This window comes from Microtus oregoni, unplaced genomic scaffold (assembly GCF_018167655.1).
Source record: "Microtus oregoni isolate MIOR12 unplaced genomic scaffold, Mior012 000003F_ref0000135, whole genome shotgun sequence".
NCBI lineage: Eukaryota > Metazoa > Chordata > Mammalia > Rodentia > Cricetidae > Microtus > Microtus oregoni.
The window spans coordinates 5,361,631-5,389,296 of NW_024543062.1; the positions used below are offsets into that span (position 1 = coordinate 5,361,631).

At 39.1% G+C, this 27,666-nt stretch overlaps 1 protein-coding gene across 1 annotated transcript; it reads right to left on the bottom strand.

The window, feature by feature from the left end:
- Positions 1–603: 603 nt before the first annotated feature.
- LOC121446030 (cytochrome P450 3A13-like) lies at positions 604–27,412 on the bottom strand. Its single transcript, XM_041648330.1, has 13 exons — positions 27,254–27,412; positions 25,077–25,170; positions 23,130–23,182; positions 22,459–22,558; positions 18,033–18,146; positions 17,719–17,807; positions 15,268–15,416; positions 12,488–12,615; positions 10,395–10,461; positions 6,891–7,051; positions 4,112–4,338; positions 1,313–1,475; positions 604–892 (listed from the first exon to the last, which is right to left on the bottom strand). Exons 1-13 carry the CDS (start codon positions 27,322–27,324, stop codon positions 797–799), a joined length of 1,512 nt encoding a protein of 503 aa, XP_041504264.1. The 5' UTR covers positions 27,325–27,412; the 3' UTR covers positions 604–796.
- Positions 27,413–27,666: the final 254 nt, after the last annotated feature.

A 27,666-nucleotide genomic window follows, 5' to 3' on the forward strand; every position in this document is an offset into this window, starting at 1 on the left:
GTTCTTCCATGGCCTCTTCTTCATTTTCTGCCTCCAAATTCCTGCCTTGTATTCCTGTTCTGACTTCTCTGAATGGTAGATAGAAAGCTGTGAGATAAATAAATCACTTCCTCCCCCAAGTTGCAGTTTGTCATGGTGCTCTTTCACAGCAATAGAACCCCTAAGTAAGACAGATAAACATGGCAGGCAGAAGGGTAATCTTGGCAAAACTACTGATGTAAATAATTCTATTTCAGTTCCACTTTTGCTGGGGGCTCTAGAGATACTGTTGCTGATGTTATTGCTTGCATATTGGGGGCTTTGTCCACACAGATGCAAAAATATCAAAATAAATCAGCATTGGTATCTAATGATAGAACCGTCCATTCTTCTGTGAGGTGACAGTTTAGCTGGGCATGGTAGTTTAGGATGATAACTCAGTACTTGGGAGGTGATGTCAGGGATTCTCAGATATCCATTGCTATATAGTGATTTTGAGTCTAGCCTGGGATACATATGACACTGTTTTTTTTTATATAACATTGTTTTAAAGACAACCAACTAGTCACTGCAATCCAAAAGTGAAACAAGCAAAAAATAACCACACTCTCACACAGATACAAATGTTCTTGCTTTTCTCTATTTTGGGAAGCGAGTGATTTTTGAACTTTGGTGGCTAGAGGAGATGAGCAATTTGATGAATGCCTAGAGTCCCCCATACATGAAGAGAACCAATGTCATCTTGATTTCTGCATTTTTCTCACAGAATCAGCTGGCATCTGGAGTTATGGGATGCAGTCTCATAACGGACTTTATGTCAAGCTCCACTTAGGGTTCCATCTCTTGATACAGCCCTTAGAATAATGGATTTTTCTGGTTGAAAAAATCCTTGTTTTCTTAGTTTTAAAGGGATCTGCAAGAATTAACAAACACAGTAAGAGCAAAGCAATGAAGGGTCACCAAGCACAGAAGCAAGGAAGAGATTCATCAAGGATAAATACTCTTTACGTGCACATGAAAGCTATTTTTCCTTTCTTTGTTATCATTTCTTAGAAGGCATTTTTTTTAAATATTTGGGGTCTGCAGACAAAGATCAAGCCTTCATGCTTATAATTCAGGCATTCTCCTGAATGAACTACTCCTCAGCCTCTGCATAAGATACAGTCCCCCACCTCCTGAATCCAGAAGCTCCAAACCTCAACAGATATTACAAAAGAAGTTATTTGGCTCATAGAGTAGATTAAAAAATGAGCAAGCATATTCTTCTCTGCATATAGAGGGTCCAAATTAAGAAAACCAAACTGTATGTGACTTATTGGGAAAGCACGCTGACCTGAGTTTCCTCACAAGGCTGGAAGGAGAAGTTCTGCAGGACTCTGACAAGAGCGACTTTTATGCTCATGAGAGCAAACCTCATGCCAAGGCAGTTCCTGGGTCCACTCCCAAAGGGCTGGTATGTGTAAGGATCGATGCTGTCCTGGTTCTTCTTGCTGAACCTGGTCCCACAGGAGTAGATGAAGACAAGTTAGAAAAGCATAAAATTCGTAGCAGTTCCTTGTTTGATATCTCTTACACATACACACAGCCTAGCCTTAGTAGGCAGGATGCTACTTGTCTGAGCTGTTTGTGGAAATTCTGCTTGGGGCCTTTTTAAAAGTTAAATTTTGACAGTTCTTAGTTGTATACAATACACTGTGATCCCATTGCTTCCATTCCATTCTTCCCTACTAGTCACCTCCTACTTTCATGCCTCTTTGTGTGTCTTTGAGTGTGTGCTCGTGTGTGTGTGTGTGTGTGCGTGTGAGTCTGCATGTGCGTGTGTGTGTGGTGTACTATCCGCATACACACACAAGCTTTTTTTTTATAGGAAGTCACAGATGCTGTGTGCCTACAATGGCAATGGCCATGTCTTGTCCAAGAGACAGTGTATTGCACACCTCCCCACCTTCTAGCCACTACAGTCTGTCCTCCCTGTCTTTCGTGACGTTTCCTAAGCATTGGCATATGAGATATATTGTAGAAATTTTAGGCTACAGGACTCTCCCTCTCTCTTTACCACGGAGAAGCTTATAGTCATTCTGAGATGACGTCAAAGATGTTCAAAAGAACATTTATTTATTATTTATTTTTGAGATAAGGTCTCACGGTGTAGTCTTGGCTGGTTTGAAACTCTCTATATAGACCAAGCTGGCCTTGAACTCAGAGATCTACCTGCCTCTGTCTCACACGTGCCAGGATTGAAGGCATGTGCCACCACACCCAGTTTAAGAAAATTTATCCTTAAACAAGTAAAGCGCATTTAGCCCAGTAATATGTTCATAATCTGACATACAAAAATGAGGCCAATAGAAGGAAAGCATGTTCTTGCCTCAAGTACCACTTTTTCTGGCCACGTGCTCATTGGGTTCAGAGGATACCACAACTGGAAGTATGTTATTGGAAGTTTGTTTTCCCTTTGCCTTGCATAATTCTCTCCTTTCTGCTCAATTCTTTCTTTGACTATTTTCACAATCTTTATTTTTTTCTTGCTAGCTCTATTCTTTCTTCCTCGACTCTCCTACCCTTTATTCATTTCCTTCTCTGTTTCTTCCATCATTTCCCCTACCTCCTTGTATCTCTGTTCTTTTCTATCTCTCTCTTTTCTATTCCTCCCTTCCTCCCATCCCTTTTTTCTTCTTCTGCTTCTGTTTCTTCCCCATTCTTCTGCTTTTTCCTACTTCCCTTCCTTCTTTATTGAGTACTTAAGTCAGATATCATAGAAAATATACAAAGCCACTCCAGTGTGGTACCATCAATGTTTTTCTTTAAATGTGTCATTGGGCATTGTATTGTCCTTGAGAAGATACATTTTATTTTAATTTGATAATTTTTAAATATTTAAGAGAAGAATAAAGATTTTAGAAGGGTGATAATTGTTATGTGGTTATGTATTTCAAACTGTAACACATATTTTGAAAGAGATTCTCAAGTATTTATGAATTGTATGTTATACATACATATATACATATACACACATTCTATGTTGCAGCTGAGAGAGAGTTGTGGATGATGTGTGTGTAGCAGCTGACATGGATGAATGGTTACTGAGCACACAGAGATCCATTTAGAATGCTGAACATATAATTTCTATCTATTACTTTCGGGCACTTGTCAACCATTCTCTCTAGTAGACTTACATTAATATTTGGATTTTTATCAGTGTTTGGAGTATTCCATATACGAAGTAGGCATGTGTTATTTGCTTCACTGTCAAAAATTCATCATAAATATAACCAATGATTGATGCTTATATAGTCTCAATACCACAGGAAGTAGAATTGCTGAGACTGAAGGGAACACATAAGTCATCTGGAATGCATCTTGAAGCCCTCAGTAAATATTATGGTGGCAGCAGGCATGCCACAACCACTAAGGCATGTATTCTGACAATAGAAAATCCTTATCAGTACATATCTGGATCACAACTCCCTTTGATTTTTAGCCTCAGTGCTAAGACTTCTATTGTCTGCTTTGGTTACCAAACAGGAGATCAAGAAAATAGTATTTTTAGATGTAAAACCATGACTGAAGGCTGACTTTGACTCCAAAATTTTCAGAAGAATCAGCTTGAGGCATCTCCAAAGAAGGAGGTTTCTAGATGGGCAGGTGACTTTGCCTTAGAAGAGTCACTAAGTATAAAGGAGCTGGCTAGGATGACAGCTAGAGACAGGAGTGTAAGACCCCATGGGTTCCACTGTCTTCTGAAGGGCTGCTGTAAGCACAATGGAGGAGGGACTCCATGCCCACAGTGACACTATTGTACCCATAACAGAAGATCCAGGAGGCAGTGTCTAGTCAAGTGAGAGATGCAGATGTTCTCTAAAGGTGATGAGAACAGCTAATGGGAATGGCAAGGAAAGTCTGAGATGAATGAAAAGTATATTATAAAACATAAGATCATGCTGAGAAAATAATGGCAGATGATATACTTTCTTGAAAGTTTACATAGACAGAAAAAACAGGCAAGTAGAGATACAGAGACACAGACGGACAGATTGTTGTTTCTACAAGCATATTGTTAACACCATGAGACAATAAATCATGCTTCAATTAGTCCAGTCTTGGATAGTGTCTCTTTCTAGGGTCTCTGTACCTTTCAGGGCGGAACTCCTCAGGCTCTGGCCAGCACTTTGGGTCTTTGTGAAGAGCATAGGTCGGTACCATCACCACAGTCCCTTTGGGAATGAGCACCCCATTGATTTCAACATCTATCTTACAGATCCTCTCAAGTCTCCCACCAACTGGATACAATCTGAGAGTTTCATTCACGACCATGTCCAGATACTCCATCTGGACCAGGGCATCATATGTAGCAGGTGCCTAGATGAAAGGAAAGGGGGAGTGAGGGGAAGAGGAGGAGGGAGAGAGATTAATTAATTAATATTTTGAATTATTTTTATCTATGGAGTATTGCAGAAGTGTTTGGAGTTCCACAGAATAACTGCTATTGATAAAAAAAAACTTTACCATTTACTAATTATTTCTTTTTCGATATAGGGTTTCTCTGTGTAACTGTCGTGGAACTACCTCTGTAGACCAGGCTGGGCTCAGACTCACAGAAATCCCTCTGCCTTTGCCTCCTGAGTGCCAGGATTACATGTGTGCACCATCACTACCTGGCATTTTAATAACTCACGTTCTTTAACCTGTTCAATAATCCATTGAGAAGCAATCCTTTAGGATAATCCCAAACACAGGGTCTTGAATCCTCTGCATTACCATGTAATACTTTTTCTTTATTATGCCAGGAACCATTACTAATAGATTATGACAATTACACTCAACAACAACATGCCACAGTTAGTGTTATCGTTCTGCAGAGAGGTCACATATATATGTGAAATTCTACAAAATACAGATGAGAGTCAATTGATGACCCACATATTAATCCACACAACTTCAAACACCTGTTTTTTGACAAAGAAGCAAAATACATCAAATTGAAAAAAGAAAGCATATTTAACAAATGGTGCTGGCATAACTGGATATCAACATATAGAAGAATGAAAATAGACCCATATCTATCACCATACATAAAACTCAAGTCCAAATGGATCAAAGACCTCAACATAAAGCCAGCCACACTGAACCTTATTCAAGAGAAAGTGGGAAGTACACTTGAACGCATTGGCACAGGACACCACCTCCTAAATAGAACCCCAGAAGCACAGACACTGAGAGCAATAATTAATAAATGGAACTTTCTGAAACTGAAAAGCTTCTGTAAAGCAAAGGAAACGGTCAACAAGACAAAACGACGGCCTACAGAATGGGAAAAGATCTTCATTAACTCCACATCAGACAGAGGTCTGATCTCCAAAATATACAAAGAAGTCAAGAAATTGATCATCAAAAGAACAAATAATCCAATAAAAAATGGAGTACAGACCTAAACAGAGAATTCTCGACAGAGGAATCTAAAATGGCTGAAAGACAAACTTTCATAGCTACTACAGCTCATCAAAGAAGCCCCTCTTTACATCAAATGGAGATTATTATAAGAAACTGGACACAATATAGAGATCAGTGGATCATAGATACATCTACACTACAGCTCCTGCACTTACAACTCAGGGAACATGGAGAATATGAGGTTGGTAGAAAGGTTGTAAGAGGAAATTTGCTGTGATACAGTCTTTCTTAGAAATGTATGCATAAAGAAGACCAGAACAGTGGCAGTATAAATGGACTTGTGAATGGATGGAGATAATTTCACATGGTTCCACTCCTAGGCAAACAACTTCAGGCAACTAATAACTTTTGGAGGAGGAAGAATTAGCCTTTCTCAGGGATGAACCCTCTTATTGCTTGTCAAATGCAGAGTATTTACATATATAAAATATATACACAAACAACAAAAATGAGTTCAGCAGATTGTGTGTATGTGTACATACATAAAAACATGTGTATGTATTTATGCAACAATAGTAATCAAAAGGGGGTTATCAACTTGAGAACTGGGGCATGGGAGAGGCTTGAGAAAGAAAAGGGCAGGAGGAAAAGTGATGCAATTCTTTTCAATTAAAAATAGTCTAAAATTAAATAAAAGCATGCAACATGGTTGTACAGCAAAAAGCAAAAACAAAAACAGTAAGTGATCTATGGAGGTGTTAACAGTCTATTCTATACTAAATACAACAAAAGACAGATAAAGCCATTGCTATCAAATGCTCAGTTCTGACCATGGTAAAAATCACAGTGAGAACAGGATCCATTACTCAGTCCTATTCTATGTTGCTGGTCCAGCCTTCTGGCTGTTCCTTCAGGGCTTCCTGTGAGCTCTGAAGAGAATGACAGACCAGACAGCCCTTTCCGCAGACTACATATCCTCACACCCCACAGCCTCTCAGTTTAGGTAGATTTGTAAAGACCAATGTGGGTAACATGTGACTATTACTTTATGGGACTTTTGGACAGATCACAATGTTGGGTTAAGAGTTTGACTCAGGCCACCTATGAGTGGAGAGAGATGTGTGGGGCAGAGCTAAATCAGTCTGCCCAGCTCAGCCCAGCCAAGGCCAGTCACACTCAGACAACAGTGTGAGCAGGCAACAGCACACTCCACAGCATCAGCAGAGCTGACAACCCCGACACTTGAGTACCCAATGCTCACACTTTCATGCCACTGTGATTTTGTGGTTGTCTCTTGGTAGTTTTTAATGACAGACAATGAAAGAAGATGTACCAACACTCATCTATAAAGATGTTACAATCCTAAAAGCAGTGTCTGATGCCTGTTTCCCATTCACTCATCTCTTCAGATCTTTCTTAAATAGAACTGGAAAAAGAATCGATGCTTATCGCCCTGTGCAAAGATTCTCACCTAATGTGAAAAAGAGCCAGACCGCCCATTCCAGGTCCCATATCCTCACCTTATTGGGTAGAGCAACATCAATTTTATCCTGCAGTTTCTTCTGGACATCAGGGTGAGTGGCCAGTAAATACATAGCAAAGGAAAGAGCGCTGCTAGTGGTCTCATAGCCAGCAAAAATAAAGAAAACAGACTGGGCCACAATCTCCAGATCAGATAAACCTGGAGGGAAAGGGAAAACATTTTATTTCACTTATTTTTACATTGATTGATTGATGTGTGTGCAGAGTCTAGCAAGCCAAAATATGTGTTTAAAAGTTAGAGGAGAACTTGCAAGAGTGAATTCTATTTTTGTACCATTTGTGTTTTGGGGTTTGAACTCAGGTCTTTGGGCTTGGCAGAAAGTGCCTTTACCTACTAAGTCATCTCATCAGTCCAGGACATACATTTTGGGTGAAGGAGGTGAGTATAAATCATGGTTTAGATGAGGAGCAACCCAAAGAAAAATTACAAATCTCTACTGAGAACATGAAAAACAATTCATGGTAATATCAGGCTTATTTTTAATTCCTTGACAAGGGGATAAAATGGAAAAGTCATTTTAACACAGTTTCCCTAAGGTCTATATTTCCCTTGTCCATCTGCTCCTCATACCAACACCCTTAACAGCACCATACTTTTGCAATCTATAGAAAAAGCATGTCTACTTAGTATGGCAGTGTCTTTAGCACACCTCTGGATGGCTGGGTATGATTATAGAAAACATCTACGTGTTTTCTTCAATTTATTTCCTCTCTTTGTAAGAATAAAAAATTTCTAGTACTTCTTTACAGACAGATAAGTATGGCACATTTAAACTTTAATTCTGCTTTATTAAAAATTATTATGTGTGCGTGAATGAACGATACATGTGATGTGCATGTGTTTGTGAGTGTGCATGTGAAAGTACATTAGTAGTGTGTGTATAACTGTTTGTGAGTCTGTATAAGTGGTGTGTGTGTGAGTGTGTGTGAGTGTGGTATGTGTGCGTGTATATGAGTGTGGTTTGTGTAGTGGTGTATTTGTATCAGTACTTGGTGGTGTTGGGGGCAAGAGCATAATGTCTCACAGACGTCAGCAGAACTGTCTAGACACTTGACTAGTCATTGTTCACAATCTTATGCCACTGTGATTTTATGGATGTCCTCTTCTGTCATTTTCTTTGTTATTTCCTTGTAATAGGGTCTTTTACTGACATGGAAGCTTTCTTTGTCAGCTGTACTGACTGGTCAGAGTTTAACGTTCCCTCTGTCTCTTCCTTCAGATGCATGGGGATACATGTTTAACCATGCCTGGCTTTTTATGTAGTTGCTGGGGATTAAAATTCAAGGTCTTGTGCCTGTGTAGCAAGTGTTCTTAACTATTGACCCATCCAAGCCAGCCCCAAGAAATCTATTTTATAAATAAAATAGAAATTAGTCTTGGTAAAATTTAGCTTGAAGCACTTTGAATGAGCATTCAATACAAAGGGTTGAGTGTATGGAACATTAATAGATCTGTGAACTAAATACACTTTAGGTAATCCATGTCAATGGTATTAAAAATTCTCAAAGTGTAGTCAGCGGACTCTACACACCAGTTAGTGAAAATGAAATACAAAATCTCCAAGCAAGCTTACATTTCTCAAACCAAAATAACAACTTTGATGCAGAGTGATGTTTTTGTGAACAATCTTCCTCGATGAACTAGAATTTCTAGTCTTCCCAAATGGTTGATAACAGAAATTATGCTAATTAAGAAGCTACAGAGGTGGTGACTGACCTCATTCTAAACAATGAACTAGTGTAGCTGGAGAAAAAAAAAACACCAGAAGAATGGAACACACAAAACAAGTGTCCATAAAATAAGGTTAGCAATGCTTATTCAATCACGGCTGAATATCATCTGCTTTGTATTCCCCCTCCCCACTCTGCTCTATGCTTCAGCTCAGGACCACACAGCTCCTGAAAACAGCTGCTCTTCCTCTTGGGTTTTAATCTGCACAGTAGCTCAGCTCAGTTAAGCACTAAACAGTTAGGCATTGAGCAAGAGGTGGAGTGGGACCTTTAGAAACAAACAACCTGCTAACATTGCAAATTCAAAACTGAAAAATAAACAGTGGAAAATGAATGTTTGCAGAGTTTATAGAGCTCTTGTTTGCTAACTATGATGTCTGTGGTGTTCTCAGTGGGAAGATGGCCAGTCAGATTCTTTGTCCTAGTGAACATGAAGCTTATGTTATTGTTTTGGCTTGAATGTCAAGTGCCCTCTCAATCTCATTTGTCTGCTCAATCTCATTTGTCTGGACACTTGGTCTCCAGATGGCAATGATGCTTGTGAAGAAGGCTGTAGCTTCCTTGCAGGAACTGGGTTGCTGGGATGGGACCTTGAGGTTTGGTAGCCTGACTACACTTTCTGGTCACTCTATGCTGTTCCTGTGACCATGTCTAATCCCATGTGTTGTAAGTCTCCAAAAATGAATTAACTATCAGCTTGAACAACAAGTCAAACTAGACTCTATCTCCTTTAGATTTATGATTCTCACAGCAACAGGAAAATTATCAGTGCATAAAAGTAGATGTGCAAAAACTCATAACTCTGCTCTCTCTGTAGTAGCCAAGCAGAAATACAAAGCTGTTTAATTTTAATGGATCAATATTTAATTAGCTTAAAAAGGAATTAAGAGTTCGTAAGCAAGGGCTTATACACTGGACAAATGTCATTGAATCTGTGTTTCAGTGTAAATTATGATGGGAAGGGAACAGGATTAATGTATGATTATGAGTATGTTGGGGAGAGAGAGAGAAAAAGAGAGAGAGAGAAACAGAAGAAAAAGCAGAAGAAGAAAGAAAAGAAGAAGAAGGAGGAGAAGTTGGAAGATAGAAGGAAGAAAGTGGGGAAAGAAGAAACAAAAGAAGGAATGTGGCAAGAAAGAAAAAAGAAAACAATGAAACAAAATGGCAGATAGCTCTCTCCCCTACAATGGGACTACTAGCAGCATAAGATAGGATGGAATTAGAAAGCCATTATTCTCCAACTATCACTGTAGTGGTTCCTCCAAAGCCATCCATGATGAGAAAATGAGTAGGTGAAAAACTACTAAGAGTAGTGGGATATGTGTCTAGTTCCAAGGCTTTCTCCACCTATTCCTTATCAACTACACAGGAAATCAAAGCGTGGCTATAAATCAAGGTTTCCAATGACCATCACCAATGTGGGGCTGTTCCTTTTGCTCCATGTCTAGATACAAATCTCCAGGCAGAACTTTTGACTCAGTAGGTCTAGACGAGGCCCAGATGGTATTGGTTCTGTTGCATGAGATGCAGAGACCACTGATGACCTCCAGTTCTAAATTGCATATGCATGGCTTCCCTTCAGGCTTTGAACACAGTAACAATCCTGTGCTTTTAGAAAGTTATTCTGTCTGAATATATAATATTCACTGTATTTTGTGGAAATATTCATCTGCCTGGGTAACCCCCTGCCTATTTCCAGAACAAATATCTGTCTTTGTGGTTCCACATCAGTAGATACCATCTTTGCTTACCGTGATAAGACTCTTTGTCTTTGGAATTCTGGGAGTTGATCATCAGCTGAAGAAAATCCAATCTTTGCTGAAAGAAAATAGTTTTGGAAGGTGCAAAGTCAGTTGTGTTGTCAGAGAGGGTCACAAGTGCAGAACTACCTATGCTTCTGAAAAAAATTATTTATTTCAGACCAGAAATCTCACTAGAGTACTAGATCCAGTGGTAAGGACATATGTCCACATATCAGCTTTGGAGAGCAGCATGCTTTTTTTTTTTTTTTGTGAACTCTGGCTATGTGTCCAGCAGCTCTGGTCTTTGCTATTCTTGACCCTTTAGGTCCTCAACAGTCCTGATAGTCTCCTTCCATTCACATGTGTGCTCACACAGAAAGAAGTTCTGGACTTTAGTCTACGTCCTTCTATATGAACCATTTCTGTATAGAGGAAACTTGTGCCATTTCCAAATTTCATCAGTAGTTTTGGGCTGAGCATCTTGAAATGTTCCAGCAAGTAGTATCTTGGGGTTTATCTAGTCTTGTCCCTATGATGGTTGGACGTCCTTATTTTGGAACCCAGGCTGTATGTAACAAAGCCTGGATAACGGGATAAGCCTGGTGCCCACTTCAAGCCAGAAGAAGCTCAAATTTAGTTGAGACCAGCCAGGCAGGTTGACACATACTTGTACTCCCAGCTTTTGGGTCAAGATGTCTGAGAAGAGGCAAAACTGCACAGTTATACCATGTCTCCAAAAATTAAAAGCTAAAAATAAAGCAGACACTAAATGGCACCAGATAACTTAAAATAGATTATTCTGGGGAACATTTATAAAATAATAGGTTTGGAACTGAAGTTTTACCAGTGGGTGAATTAAAGTTCCTGGAAAGTAATGTTTAAATAGAAAAGTTTTTCCTTTTAGGAAAGGATATGGTAACTTTTGCCTCACATTTTTAAAAAAGATCATTCTTATTTCTGTTTTTATGTGTGTCTCTGTGTGGGTGTGTGCATGTGTGAGTGCCCATAAATGCCAGAAGTGGGGACTGGAGTCCATGAAGCTAATGTACAGGATGAGATGAACCCCAAGCCTCACTAAAATGTGGGCACTGGAAACTAAATTCTGGTTCTCTTCAAGAATGGGCCAACTGCTAACTGCTGAGTCATTTCTTCAGCCGTCTCATCTCATTTATTTAAAAAATTATGTTAAGTCATACTTAAAAAATAAAAAGTATACATATCAATGGGCACAATGGGTTTGATACATGCATACACATATATTTACATACTAACATATAATGTAAACTGTTCAAATCAGGTTAAACGTATTTTTCAGATGTTTATTCTTTATTCATGATAGAACACTCAAGTCCATTCCTCTAATAGTCTTTGAAAATTTTAAGATAGCTTCAATAAATGTGGGAGTACATCTGTCTCCTACACAAGTTTATGTTATTATTTGACCCTTATTATTATATCATTATATGAACAGCAGGAAGGTGGCTGGAATATATGTGAGTTATAATTTTTAGATGTTTGCTCATCTTTCCCTCCTGATGTGAACTAAGATCACAGAAGACCTTAATCCTTGAAGAAATGAGCCATTAATGATGGCTGATACCCTGGGATCTCCTGATCTAACACTGAAGTGACAAATTCTGTTCCCAACATATAGCTCTATCGTAGGGTTGAATTGGATACCCAGGACACCTTGGGCCATTGTTCAAGGACGATGTGTTTGCCAACTATGCATATGGCCCTGAGTTTTATCCTCAGCACCAAGGATTTACAAACTTTAATTTTTTTGAGTTATATCCTTAAAGTTTTCCATAATCCCCTTAACTAATTTATAACCTCACAAATGCAAAAAATTTTTCTGGCATGTGAATTTCTCATCTCAAAAATATTAATTTAATGGTAGTTCAGTCATAATATGTATCATTTGATTCTAAATGCTTTCATCTTGACTTATTTTAACTCTCTATTCCCAATGCTTTATTTTTTTAAATATAAAAATTCCTCTGTTCTTAACCTAGTCTAATTTTTAAAATTATGTGGAACATACAAACAAATGCCTTAACATTTTATCAATAAATGAATAGCCTCGTGTGACCAGATATTACCTTTTCTTTATCTCGCATGCGATTCTCTTTCATTTGTTCTACAGAAGTTTTAAAAAAGCTTATGACATCATTTGGAAACACAGTCATTTTGAGTGCATCGTATACTGGGATAAGGAATGGAAAGAGTACTAGAGGGGAGAGAAAGGAGAAACCATGGTGAAAATACACAGTGTACCAGGAATAATTACATTTATTCTGACACTCAAAACATCAAAAGTTAGTAGGACCTCAATCAAGCCTTCCCCTTTTCTCAGGTTCCAGACCACTGACTGGGAAAGGGCACTGACATAGAGGTGATATCAATGGTGCCTGCTGAATGGTTTCAGGGTTAAATTCCTTGACCTCTCTCCCTTGTAATGTCTTTTTGTCTTGTCCAAAAAGATCAAGGTCTTTTTGGATAGATCAGGCTTCAGTCCACTGCTCAAGAAAGAACTTTCAAGACTGGTGAGATGGCTCAGTGGGTAAAATGCTTGCTTTGCAAGTGTTAGGATCTGTGTTCACTTCCCAGAACCTAGGCTAAGAGCCAAGTGCAGTGGAGACAATGAATTCCTGGAAGCTCAATAGCCAGTTAGCCCAGACTACCTGGTGAAGTTCCAAGCCAGTGAGTACCTGTTTCCAACAAGGTGGAAAGAATGAGCAATGACATACAAGTTTTTTTATTTTTTTACCTGTATGTAAGAGTGTGGATGTGGTGTGTACATTGTAGACACAGAGAGACAGGCAGGTAGGCAGATAAAGGCAGGCAGACATACACACACACACACACACACACACACACATGGTATAAACAACTTTAGGGATTTGTGAGATGACTCAGAAGGCAAATCCTTTCCCGTGGAACCTAAGTAGTTTCCTGGAACCCATGGTAGACAGAGATACCTGAGTCCCACATCTTGCCCACAAATGTTCACAATGCAGCTCTACTAATACAGGTACACAAGTAATAACAACATCAACACTAATAATAGTACTACCAATAAAGAAAACCCTTATGAAGATGGAGACAAAACAGCATTCAGAAGAAAATTGGAGTGTTGAAAAAACCTGATCTTTAATTGCAACACTTTATCAAGAGTACCATTAAGAGAGAAACATACAGTCTGCGCAGAGTAGGAGTGGATGTTAAGACCAAAGTGGGAACTAATAAAATTAAAACAAAAGGCAGAGCAAATCAGCAAAAGCAAAAGTTGCTTCTTCAAAAATATCCTTAGAAATAGTTAACTGTTAGCTGGCATCGTTCTAGAAATAGAGTGATTACTCAAATTACTAGTGTGCATAGTGCAAGTTTTAGGGGGAATCAAAAACACAGGGCATAATAAATTATTCTATTGTTAATTGGAAAATTATAAGAATTGCTTGAGTTACAGTTAAGCTAGGATGTACAAATTCCTAGAAATACACAAACTATAGAAATTGACTAAAAATAGATGCATAACATGTGTAATAGACCTGTGACAATATGAGAAAGAATTAATAATCATGGAAAACCTAAGACCAGAAGATTTCAGTGGTGAATTCCTCCAAGAGTACAGAAGATCCAATGCCAATTTCCCCCAAATACTTCCAAAACACAGAGAAGTCAAACATCTTCAAAATTCTCTATAGGGTCACAGTGCCCTTAATCCCATGATCAAATTGATATCAAACTAACACAGCAGATGATCTGCTGTGTAATAGAGCCATGTCAATACAAATGAAAACGAGCAAAGCAGGTTCATAGATGCAAAACATTTTTTAGATAAGCCAATATTTAAAAGTGTTTAAAGGAACTTCCAAAATTATATGATTACATTATATTTTCAATATCTATCTATCTTTATCTGTCTGTCTGTCTATCTATTTATTTATTTCGAGACAGCATTTCTCTGTGTAGCCCTGGCTGTCCTGGAACTTACTTTGTATACCAGACTGGCTTCTAACTAACCGTGATCCATCTGTGTGTACCTCTCGAGTGCTAGGATTAAAGGTTTGCACCACCACTGCCCAAAACACTTAGCATAATTTATTATTTTGTTGTTATTATTTTATTATTTTTAATTACATGTAAGTGTGTGCGCCTGCATGTGTGTTTGTGCATCTGAGTGAAGGTGCTCTTGAATGAATTACTGATGACTGTGATTCCCCTGACATGAATTCCGGGGACTATTTTGGGTGCTCTGGAAGACCAGCAAGTACTCTTAACCTCTGAACCATCTCTCCAGTCTAAGTCCATATATTACACTAAACATTAATATAAAACGCATCACTTCCATTTGAGTATATGTCCAAAAGAAATGAAAATTATTGTTCAAACTTGAATAAGAATATTCAGAGCAACACCATTAATAACAGCCATAATTTTGAAAAACTCCAATGTCCAACAATAAAAAATTCAACCTCGAAAAGAAAGGACATACTGAAACATCCTTCAAGATACAGGAGCTTTTGAAAACATACAGAAAACCAGAAACAAAAAATGGTAAATTATACAATTCCATTTACAAGAAATGTCTCTTACACCAGAGGAAGGCAGGGAGCCAACAGCTAAACATGCAGTGTTTCTGAGTTGCCAAAAGTATTCTGTAGCTATAGTGATGACTGTGAATATCTTCATGAATCAGCCCACTTAAATGGGCCATGTACAATGCATGTGAGAGAAAGTTCACAAAATCAGTAGTAGAGAGAGAGGAGGGGAGAGAAGATCAGGGGAATGAAAATGACTGATATTCAGTATAAAATGTATGAAACCATCAAACAATAAACATGGGAAAAAACAAATAATGAAATGGTAGTTCACATACTCACTGAGAGGAAGAATGGATCCAAGAAATTAAATTTTAAGAGCTTTTTCACTTTTTGTACAAAGGGATTTTGTGGGTTGTTAAGGGAATCAACGTTTACTCCGAATGATGTGCCGGTGATCACATCCATGCTGTAGGCCCCGAAGATGCTGAATTGAGAGACACATGGAAATTAACATCTATGCCTCCTCTTATTTCTTCTAACATACATAATGGATAACTTGGGAGTAAATTCACAAGCCAAGGCATGGCAGGCACTGCCAGGACCCCTTCTGTGATGGATCTAGGCCTCCATCACATTCTCTGGTAAGAAGTTGATCAGAAGACGGTGTTAACACTGTTTTTGCACTGGGTTGTGATGTGGATGTGGTGAGGGTTAGCTTTAGTTGCCAACATGACACCATCTATATTTATCTTGGAAGAGATTTGCAGTATGAAGTTGTCTGCCTCAAGTTGACATTTGGGGATGTCTGTGATGGATTGCTTTGACTGCACTAGTGAATGTGGAAAGAGACAGTCCTTTTTGGACAGTACCTTTCCCTGGGCTTGAGTCCCTGACTGCATAAGAGTAGAAATGGTAAACTGAGCACAAATGTGAATGTATTTCTCCTTGTTCTTCACAGGGGATATAACTAGGGGCTTCAAGTTCTTGCCTTGACTTCCCTGTAACAACATTGACTGGAACATGGAACTGTGAAATTTTATGAACTCTTTTCCCCCTAACTTTCCTTCTTTTCAGGGAATTTTACCACTGAAGTAGATATGAGAATAAAATAGACATCAGGAAGCATGGGGTCATAGAAAGAGACAGATCTAGAATCAGACAAACTGCACAAGTGTTGATGAAGTGTTGGTGATAAAGAATTAGGAAGCATGAAGTCCCAATAGGACAATGCCCAGGGGACTAAGAAAGAGAACACTATGTCAGGAATTTTGCATCACTGGTATCTGTGCCCAGGGCCAATTCATCTTCAGCACAACACATAACAACTGTTATTAATTTCCTGGAGCACGGCACATGCTCCAGGTACTGACAGATTAGCCTTTCCGAGTACCAGGGAGCTGACAGTACTGCAAGGGCAGAAGTGTTGCTGTATGTTGTGAAAATCAGCAATATTCCTGGTAAAGACACCAGAGAAAACCTCCACTATGTGCCCACATGTTCCTTATTCATGAAGAGAGCTGTATGTTTTATCAGTGTTCCTCGAATAACTCAAAAGGCCCTAGTTTATTCAAGAAAATGATCCAGCGGCAATGCTTACTTCCTTACTGGGACTTCACTCTTTGAATATGGGTTAAAAAAGAAATAGTGGGTTGGTTACATTTTCATTTATCGACTCGGGGTGAAACATGCATGTGCACCTGCTCCTGTGTAGTGCCTGTGTCTGCGTGTGTGTGCATTTATGTGAGCACACTTGTACCATGCCGTACATTCAGAGGACAACTTGTGGGAGTCAGTTCTCTCTTTCCTCTGTGTGGGTCCTGGGGACCAAACTCAGGTCCTCTGCCTTGGTGGCAAGTTCCTTTACCCACTGCGCCATCTCGCTGATCCTGGGGAGTATTTACTGCTTCACTGATATTCTTTATAAGCCCAGGATGAGATAGAAATTGATTTAAGTTCTACATTTAACTTTCTCGATGCACACACTGTGTTCTAATAGGACTTAAATGCTTTCTCTGCTATCTATTTTTCATGGAGTCTACACTAACAGAAGAGTTTTAAATGATGATCTTTCTTTCTAAACTATCTATTTTGTTTCCTACAATTTCCAAATTAACACTTGATAGAGAGATTAATCAAGGCTTCCATAAAAAGAAGTGGCATCGTTTCATCTATGGCCATCCTACCTTCTCCTGGGAGATGCCCTTTTTCTCAGATGGCCTATTACAGTCATAAGGCTGTTATGTTAAGTCATAACATAACATAAGACTTATGTTAAGTCATAAGTCATAAGGTCTCAACCTCAGCAGAAGACTGAGTTGTTGTAATCAGTTGTAACACCAACAACTCACTCCTGTCTATTTCCTGAGGCATCTTCACAATAGGAGCTTCAGCACCCTAGATGGCAGTTATAGTGACTACTAACAACTACTGTGATTTGAATGTGAAATGTCCCCCATAAGTTCATGTGTTTGAACACTTGGGTCTGAGCCTATGGTACTGTTTGGGAAAGTTCTCAATTTTAGGAGGTGGAGATTCATTAGAGTAAGTAGGTTGCTACAGCCAGATCTTGAATCTATATGGGCTGGGCTTCCTATTTCTTTAATGTTAGATGCAGTATCGCCTGCTGGACTACAGCTCCTGATACCACATCTTCCTGCCACAATGGACAAGTAACCCCACGGAACTATAAGCTGAAATGAAGCCTTTCTCTTTCTGGTCATTTTTGTTGCAGTAACAGAAATGCTTCTAACACAACAACCCACCCCAACCACTGTGCTAGTACTTACTCTTTCGTGTTGATGGGATCCCCATTCTCCACTCCATGCCTTATGTTTCTCACCAACAAATCTGCAAATTGGTTAATGATGGGGAACATCTACACACAAAACAAAATTCCATCCATAGTGAGATGAGGGAGCTCAGATCCCAGTGGACACAACTTTCCCAATGACAAAGCAAGAGGTCCCATTAACACAAAATGACATTCTTAGGAAGTTTCAACCCAGAGAACACTGATTGGAAAAGAGCTGTGATCTTCCACTCCACCTGTCCCCAGGATCTGCTCTTCATGTTTCCAATGAAGAACTTACTACTTCTTTACCTCCTTGAGCTTTCCACTGGTGAAGGTTGGAGACAGCAATGTTCTTAATCTCTTCCATTCTTCATTCTCAGATAAGGTGATTGCTTTTTTCAAAAACCCAACTGGACCCACAACCTAAAAACCAAAACAAAAATGGTGTTGCCATATGTAAGCTTGAAAAATTCTACAGTTGTAAAAAAATAATGCAGGTATCATTTATTTAAAAGTATTTATGATTGTATAGTTGGTTAATGTAACATGTTCAGTGAATATTTGTCTAAAATTATCCCACCTCCTGGGAGGGTTGAACAGTCATTCAGCCAAAACATGTGACTCTACGACTTTATAATTTAGCTCCTTACTTCTATAGAAGTTCCACATAGCTGTTTCAGGGGAACTAGATAGCAACAAGACCTGGCCCATTCTTCCAGTGTATGCCAAGTAGAAAGGAACTGATGACAACTGACAGCCTTGTAAAGACAGACCAGTGATAAACTGCAAATATTCATATTAGAAGCTTCTTGGTAAAGGGGTGATAAAAGTGATTTGAGAAAGCAATAACAGTGCTTGAAAAAATTTAGGTATTATTTGGAAGAAATAATGTAATTCAAAGTAAAATATTTTTCTTGCTGATTTTCTTAAGTGTAGATGATTGTACTTCTCTTCCCACCTTATGCTAGACTTGTCACTATCTTCTTGAATCTTAGGCCCAAGAAAACATACGTTCAAAAAAGAAAACATGCGTTCAGTACAAAAGTGGATATTTTTTGTCATTCTGTATTTTAAATTGAGCCCATTCTGCATTTGATGAATGAAAAAATTCGCCTGTTTTTACCTGCTGTATTAAAATTGAATTCAACATAGAATAAACTTAGAGAAAAACCAATGTTTTTAGTGTTTTTCATTCAGTGTATACACATGTATGTTCATGTGTGCATGTGCAGAGGCAAGAAGAGGACATCAAGTGTCCTGCGCTGTCATGCTTCCGTACTCTCTTGAGACTGGGTCTCTCACAGAACCTGAAGCTCACTGTTTCGTGTAGGCTGGCTGTGAGCTCCTGGAATCCACCTGTCTGTCTCCAATGCTGAAGTTATTATACCTGTGGCCATACTCAACTTTTTTTTTTATGTGAGTCCAAACGCCTTTGTAAGATATTAGATAAATAAATATTCAGGTGAATTTCTAAGGTGACAGTAGGTAAGACCACAAGAAACACAAATCACTTTGACAATCATTTTAAAGAAATGAAATACCAAAGGCTGGAGAGATGGCTCAATGGATAAGAGTACTAACTGCTCTTTTAGAGGACCAGGATCTAATTTGCAGAAACCTTAGGGCAACTAATAATCATTTGTAACTAGTTCCAGGGGTTTTGCTGATCTCATCTAGCTCCATAGATGCTCAACATAAACACCCTGCATAGACATACATGTAGGCAAAACACCCATACTTATATCACAATAAATAAAAAAGAAAATGAAATATTTTAGGTTTGAATTTAACAAAAATGTATAGTACTGTAGAAGCTGTAAAAATGATGGTGAAAGGAACCAAACAAAATTTGAAGGAATGAAGAAACGTATAATATTTTGGGACCAGATAGCTTTTCCAAAGAAGATGGCTCATCAATTAAGAGAACTTTTTCTCAAACATGAAGACCCATGTTTGAATCCCCAGCACCCACATTAGAGAAAGTTGGTTATGGCTACATGTGCCATAACTCCAGTGTTGAGAACAGAGACTGGTGGATCACTGGTAAATCCAGCCAAGATGAAGCATTGACCTTTGGGTTCAATGGGAGACTCTATCTCAAGAGAATAAGGCAGAATGCTAGAACTTGACACCTAATGTTCTGTACTTGCCTCTGCACATGTGCACATGGACACATGTATGTAGGCAGTACATATACAACTCAAAGTTCTAAGAGCAGTGATTTTATACAAATTTATCAAAAGGTTTAATTCATTTCTGATAGCATAGGTAAGTGGGGTTTTCATGTCTAGGCATCAATAAGCTTATTCTGAATTTGCATAAAAAGACAATGAAAGAAAAGGTAGAAAGGATTCTGAAAATAAAGAGGAACCAATTGTTATGCCCCATGTGGAGTCACAAGGCAGCTACAACAATCAAGCGTATGTGCTGTTATAGGAGGAACAGACCCAGGGCTATGGTACTTAACAGGGAATGAGTAGTTCATCCACAGACACAGCCCCAAATGATTTTCATTCTTTCTTGGTCCTCAATACAATCATTTAATCATTGGTTTAATGAATTGACTCTTTGTAGTCTAATCTGATATGATTCCACACCAGAATGTGGTCCCCTTTCACCTCTCTCTCTCTCTCTCTCTCTCTCTCTCTCTCTCTCTCTCTCCCCCTCCCTCCCTCCCCCCCCCCTCTCTCTCTCTCTGTGTGTGTGTGTGTGTGTGTATACTTTCTTCTGTATGGGTGCAGGCATATGCATTCTATGAAGTATGTAGAGATCAGAAGACAACCTTTGGATGTTGGTATTTAAATTTTCACCTTGTTTGAGACAGAGTCTGCTTTTTCCCAGTGTTAGACCAGGGCAGCTGGCCTATAAGCTTTTGGAAATTACGTATCTACTTCCATCTCCTCATACATCTGTATGTGTTACCATGTCCAGTTTTTGTATGGATTATGAGGAACTGAACACAGGTTGTATTCTATGAGCTTTTATACATTGATCCATCTTCCCAGACTCCAGATATTTTCCCCCAGGTGCAAAAGTGACTCATTTATGTCAGAAAAACTAGAAAGACGGAATAAAAAGGGAAAAAAATTGCCTTAAATCTGATACTTCCTGTAAAGCATAACACAAAACAGATCTCAGACTTAGATTAAAATTTAAAACTGTAGTTTAGTAAAGGTAAACAAGAAACCAACAAGAAGGCTTATGGAATGAATTTTCAGACACATCACCACAGCATAATCCACAAAATTAAAAGTAGGTATTTTGCATCCTTCAAACAAGATTCTCCCACTTCCTTACAGAAAGACTCCTGTTAAACAAACAGTAGTGAAGATATGCTGGAAACGAGCTGTTATGCACTACTGGTTGGAGTGTTAATTTGTGCAGCCACCATAGAAACCAATATAGAGGAACATCATCAGCCTAAACATTTAACTACCACACACTCCACTACACTACTGCTGGGTATAAAAGTGAAGAGACTGAACTCAGTATTCCACAGAGATACCTGAGCACCCATGGTTTTTGGTGGTTCTATTCAGAATAGCCATGGTGTAGAATCAGTTTAGATACTGTTCTAGTTCGAATTTTGCTGTGATAAATGAATTCCATGACCAGAAGCAACTTGTAGAGGAGAGGGTTTATTTTAGCTTACAGGTTGTAATCTATTACTGAGGGAAGCCAAGTAAGGAACTCAAGAGGTTTAGCAGAAACCAACAGAGGAACTCAAGCCAAGAGGTTGAAGCAGAAACCACCAGAGGCATGCTGCTCACTGGCTTGATCCAAGGCTCATGTTTAGCTGCCTTTCTTATACAGTCAAGGTCATTCTGCATAGGGATGGTATCACTCATAGTGGACTGCACCCTTCTACATCAGTTAACAATCAAAAAATGCCTCACAGACACGCTCATGGGCCTATCAGACAGAGAAAATTCTTCAATTGAAGTCCCCCCCTTTTAGCATATGTCAAGTTGACAATCAAGGTTAGTTGTCACAGGTGCCCATCAATAGTTGAATGGATAAAGAAATGGACACACACAAAAATGGAGTTTGGTTCAGTCAAAAGGAAGAAGAAAACTATATCATTTGAATGAAATTAGATGGAACTGGACACCATCATGTTAAGAGAAATAAGCCAGATTCAGAAACACACATCACAAGCTTCTTCTTATATGCCATACCTATATTAGATTTTTTAAATGCCATGGAAATAGAAGGGGGTATATTTGGGAAGAAGACCAGAGGGAGAGATGAGGGAGAGGGAAAGGGAGATGTAAGATGGTAATGGAAAGATATTTATAAAGTGCATTATATATGGTAAGAAATGTCATAAGAAAATTCATTATTTTTCAAAATAAATATATGCTGATAAGGAAGAAAATAAACATAGATTCCCATTAATAAAAAAGGCATGACCACATATGCCTGTAACCCCTGCTGTGTGAGACAGAAAAATGTCGAGGGCTTCTGGCTGCCAGCTTAACTCTAAGTTCAGTGAGAGACACCATAAGAGAACGAGAGAGTGAAAGAGCAGGGAACCTGTCACCTTTCTCTGGTTTCCTGTATGTATCAGGCAGGGACATCTACATACGTGTGCATATACTAAACATCTACAATACACATGCTATACATCCCACACCCACCCACACATACACAAAGTAACATGAAGACCAAAACATCCAACTAATGCATAAATACATGAGTAGATGTTAGAATAATTTAAGAAATGGATGCCTACCCGGCGATTTGTGAAGGTAGAATAACATTCCTTTATCAGCACTGATTTGATCATTTCTGGATCCATGATAGCCAAAACAGGCTGTCGGCCTTCATAAAACCTGCATCGGCAAAGCAGAGAGGATTCAACCAAACCAGCTGGATTCTGCTTCTGGCACACTCAGAACCCAGATGCTGACCCAGATGTTACATGACCCATAATCCAAATTGTGCAATACACGATTGTATGTGCTCCTAGTTCAAGTCAGGAATTTGGACCACATATCACAGGAGTCTCATGAAATGAAGTATAAAGTCGCTCATTCAGGGAGGGGCAAACACAAAATAGTTTGACAAAAATCACAACTAGAAATAAAGGGGAACATTTTTAAAATCTGGGTGATGTACAACATGAATATTGAGCTGAATAGCCAGACACCAGACAGAAAAATCAGGTGAGCCATTCCAGGGTGATCAAGTCTGAGAGAAAAGTTAAAATATGTAACTTTTATCAGAAGAATTCAGTCTGTGAACATGATACCTGGAGACACATGGGACCTCTGGTAAGAAAAACCTCTGAGATCCTTATAATCATACTCTCAACTCAAGAGGCTGTGGGCTATGGTTGTTTTCTAGGCACTGAGATAAGTGATCATTTCAAGTAAAACCAATAGAGGCTTCCAGAACACTTACCCCCATATTTTTCCATATTTTTCATGACATTGTCTGTCAAACTCCCAAAACCCCTGGGAACAGAAAGAAAATTAAAACATATTATTATTATTATTACATTTATTTATTTGGTGTGTGTAGAACAGAGGACCACTTATGGTAGTCAGTTCTTATCTCTCACTGTGTGGGTTCCAAGGATCAAACTCAAGTAGTCAGTATTGGTGGAAGACACATTTATCAACTGAGCCATCTTGTTGCTCCTGACTATTATTTTAAGAAGACTGCTCTTGTCTCTATTCGGATTGTCTATATCTAAATAATTTGAGTCTCATTAAGTCGTGCTAACTATCCATCACCGACAAAAAGAGGATGGCCCTTATTACAAGGTGTATAAGTGGGAGGGAGAGAGAATATAGGAGATATTTGAAATGGGGGCCTTGTAATCTTTCAGAGTTTCCCCCAACATTGGCCACTTACTCTTGTCTGTGAATAATAGTAAATACCATGTCTCTCACAATTGTGTTTGCTTCCCCACATCATCCCTAAATGCTCAAGCTCCCTGAGATATCCTTTTTTTAGGTGAAGAGAAAACAGAACCTAGGTGAAAACAAGGGAGTGTCCCAGGAACAGGTGTCATTGTGTATTTCCATATTTAGAGTCCTTTTCTTTACCTCATAATCTCTCTCTAGAACACCAGAGGAATTAAAAACTGGAACTAACGTGAGACCTCTTTTAATTTAGAGAGTGGGTGAGTCCCAGACTTGTAGTTGAGTGAGAAAACAGCAAGGGAAAAATGCGTATACAGGGTCCCTACTGAATGCAGAAAGATGGAGAAATGCCACAACTATGAAGCACTGCAAACTAAGCATTTCTGTGACTTATTTCCTGTACTAGTTTGTTTTAATTATCAACTGGACAGAACCAACAATTTGGGAAGGGGAGTCTTCAAGATCAGATTGGGCTGTGAAGCCAATGTCTGTGGGGGCTTATCTCAATGGTTAATTGATATAAGAGACCCAGCTCACTGTCCCCTGGGCAGGTAGTTCTGGGCTGTATAAGAAAGATACTTAACAGGAGCCTAAGAGAGTCAGGAAACAGCGTTCCTTATGGTTTCTGACTCAGGTTCCTGACCTGACATCTGTCAATGATGAATCACTACCAGTAAGATGAAAGGAAACCTCTCCCTAATTTGCAGTGTTCACGATGCTTTGTTTTAAAGATTTGTTTGCATTTTATGCATTTGGGTGTTTTACCTGCATGTACGCATGCGTACTGTGTGCACGCCTTGTGTCTAAGGAGGCAAGAAGTTGTCAGATCCCCTGGAACTGGAGTTACGGATGTTGTTAGGTGCCACGTGGGTTCTAGGAAGCAAACTCATCTCCCCACCTCCTTTGTTCTGAGCGGTTGATCTCAGCAACAGAAGGCGGCTAGAACACTTTTGAAACTGAACAACGAAACGAAGCAAAACTTTCGCCAAGTGATGTTTTAAGCGATGGAAACAAACGTGGCCAGTGAGATCGCTCAGTAGGTAAAGGCAACTGCCACCCAAGCTTGTTGACTTCAGTTTGATCCCAGGATCGTGAGGTAGAAGAAAACCAAGTCTCACAGTGATTCTCTTACTTTTGTGTGTACATCACACACACACACACACACACACACACACACACACTGAACAAACAAACAAATGTAAATTTTAGAAAAGAGTCCGGAGGCATTACTGTCTCTTGGTAGAATATGTACTGGGGAAAAAAAACAAATTTTCGTTTGAGGCTCACAAATCTGAACAAGTTCTCAACATGAGAACAGGTATGACAGAGGTCTGAGCTGATCAGCTGCACGAACCAGAGGCTCCAAAGACAATAATAGTAAAATCGGAGAATTTTAATCCAAGATTTGGCCTTCCTAATGGAAGGAACTAAGACAGTTTTCACAACCATGAGTCAAGCAGGGTGCTCAAGCAACACTTACATTTTGGTATGCAAGAACATTTCCCACAAAAGGCAGTGGCTTGGGTCCAGAAATCCCCAAGTTCTTAAAAGTCCCATGTGTATAGGTTCCGTACCTGTGAAGTGGGAGGTCAAGTTTAGGGATCACTACTGTGTGTTATGCAGGCTTGCCAGTTACAGACACAGAAACTGTAACATTCAGGTTGGAGTGACAAAAATGTCAATGTCAACAACTAGTTTTGATCTTTATTTTTACCTCCACATTTTGTGAGAGACTCCCCAAGCCCACAAATACGAAACACAAAAAGTAGATGGATTGTTTTGGCTTTAACTCCTAAAGTAAGTTATTTACAATTCTCCCTAAATGTCACTGTTAATGTGAGAATCCGGTTAGAATACTTCCACATGTGGAGACTGAGTGGACGTCAGTGGATCTGTCCTTCTAGTGATCTTCAGTGGGGGCTGAAATCCACAAGCATGTCTGAGAATTTTTCCTTGAGAGGAGAGGAATATTTTATGCTTCCTCCTAACTCAGTGGTTTTCAATCTTTCTAATGCTGTGACCATTTAATCCAGTTCTTTATGCTGTGGTGACCCCCAACCATAAGGTTATTTCATTGCTACTTTGTATCTCTAATTTTGCTACTATTATGACTCTTAATGTAAATATCTGATATGAAGGATATCTGATATGTGACTCCTCTGAAAGGGTCATTTGACCCCAAAGGGGTCACGACCCATAGGTTGAAAATGACTGTCCTAACCCATACCTGGGTAGAGTTTATGTCATCACTGGCCCATTCTCTTTCTTATCCACCTACTCTGAGAAATTCACATGACCTGATGGACAGCACAGCAGAAACTGCTGAACTGAAGAAAACCAGCTAAGGAAATTTATTTCAAAGCACACACACAATCTATCCCATGCATTTGCTTATGCATTATGCTTGCATTTTTCTCACTTAGAAACAGATGAAATCACTTTATACAATCAGTTGTCACAAATACTGAGAGCAACAGCCCCACTTTAACCTTCTGGAAGAAGACTGCTGGTCATATCTCATAGAAGTTCTAGGATCAAATAGAATGAAATAAAACTTTTTCAATTAATTGTAAAGCATGATCATATGGGAAAGATATTGCCACAATATCTTAAATACTTTTCTTCAAAGAATAAAACCATGTTTGAGATTCTATTTCTATTCTATCATAGAAATTTCTATTTCCACATTGCTACGAGCATTTATCCTTTATTAAAGTTATTTTTATTGATTTTTCTGAGCTCTACATTTTTCTCTGCTTCCCTTCCTGCCTCTCCCGTACCCTTCAACACTCTCCTAAGGTCCTCATGCTCCCAATTTACTCAGGAGATCTTGCCTTTTTCTACTTCCCATGTAGACTAGATCTATGCATGTCTCTCTTATGGTCCTCATTGTTGTCTAAATTCTCAGGGATTGTGATTTGTGGGCTGATTTTCTTTGCTTTATGTTTAAAAACCACTTATGAGTGAGTACATGTGATAATTGTCTTTCTAGGTCTGTATTACCTCACTCAAAATGATGTTTTTTTTTAGCTCCATCCATTATCCTGCAAAATTCAAGATGTCGTTTTTTTTTCCTGCTGTGTAGTACTCCATTGTGTAAATATACCACATTTTCCTTATTCATTCTTTGGTCTAAGGGAGCTTAGGTTGTTTCCAGGTTCTGTCTATGACAAACAATGCTGCTATGAACATAGTTGAACATATGTCCTTGTGGCACTATTGAGCACATGGGACCACACTATATACCTCCTGCAGCAGAGGACTCAGGCAAAGATGACACAAGCTCCTCCCATCACCACAATCCTGAGATATTGCAGAAGAGGCCTCCCATCATGTACAGTTATTTGTAATCTGCTTTTGTTAAACTCTGGTTGGTTAATCTGGGGAAAAACTGAGACTCAGCCAGAGGATACTGTAAATCTAACTAGGTCATTCTATCATCCTATCCACAGAATGCGGAGTTCAGTAGAAGAGGAATGCATATTTATCCCTTTAGAGGACCAACAGCAACACTTTAGGTCTTTGTAACATCCCACACTTAAGTAGCCTTCCCTTCATTTTCTCTTTGGATTTTCCAAATAGGGAGAGGAAAGAACTATCCATTTCATATTCCCAAGTCCAAATCACTGAGGAGAGGAGCCTGGATAGTTTACTTACAGGTAGAGGAGCACCAGGCTGGTAGCCAGGAGTATCCAGGTTTCCATGGAGAAGTTTGGGATCAGGTCCATTGCTTCTTCTTTAATCAAGTCTCTCTTTTGTGCTTTATTCTCAGATGTTTGTGCTCCACCTTGCAGGACTGAGCCTGATGAGCTTCCTTTCCTGCCCAGCAGTGAGTCAAAAGGCGAGCCTGCAGTGCTTAAGTATGGGAAAGGGGTGGGGTTGGCCTTGCAGCCAATGAAAACGCCACCTTTGTGCCCAACCCACTGTCGTAAGAGTTAATTGCACTTTCCACCCCAGTAGTTGGCAAAGAATCATGCATGTGTCTACTTGGATATAAGAATTTGTCTTGTAGAAATATAAATTTAAATAGAACCTGTATTATCATGGGATCCAAAGGTTATTTTTTTCTT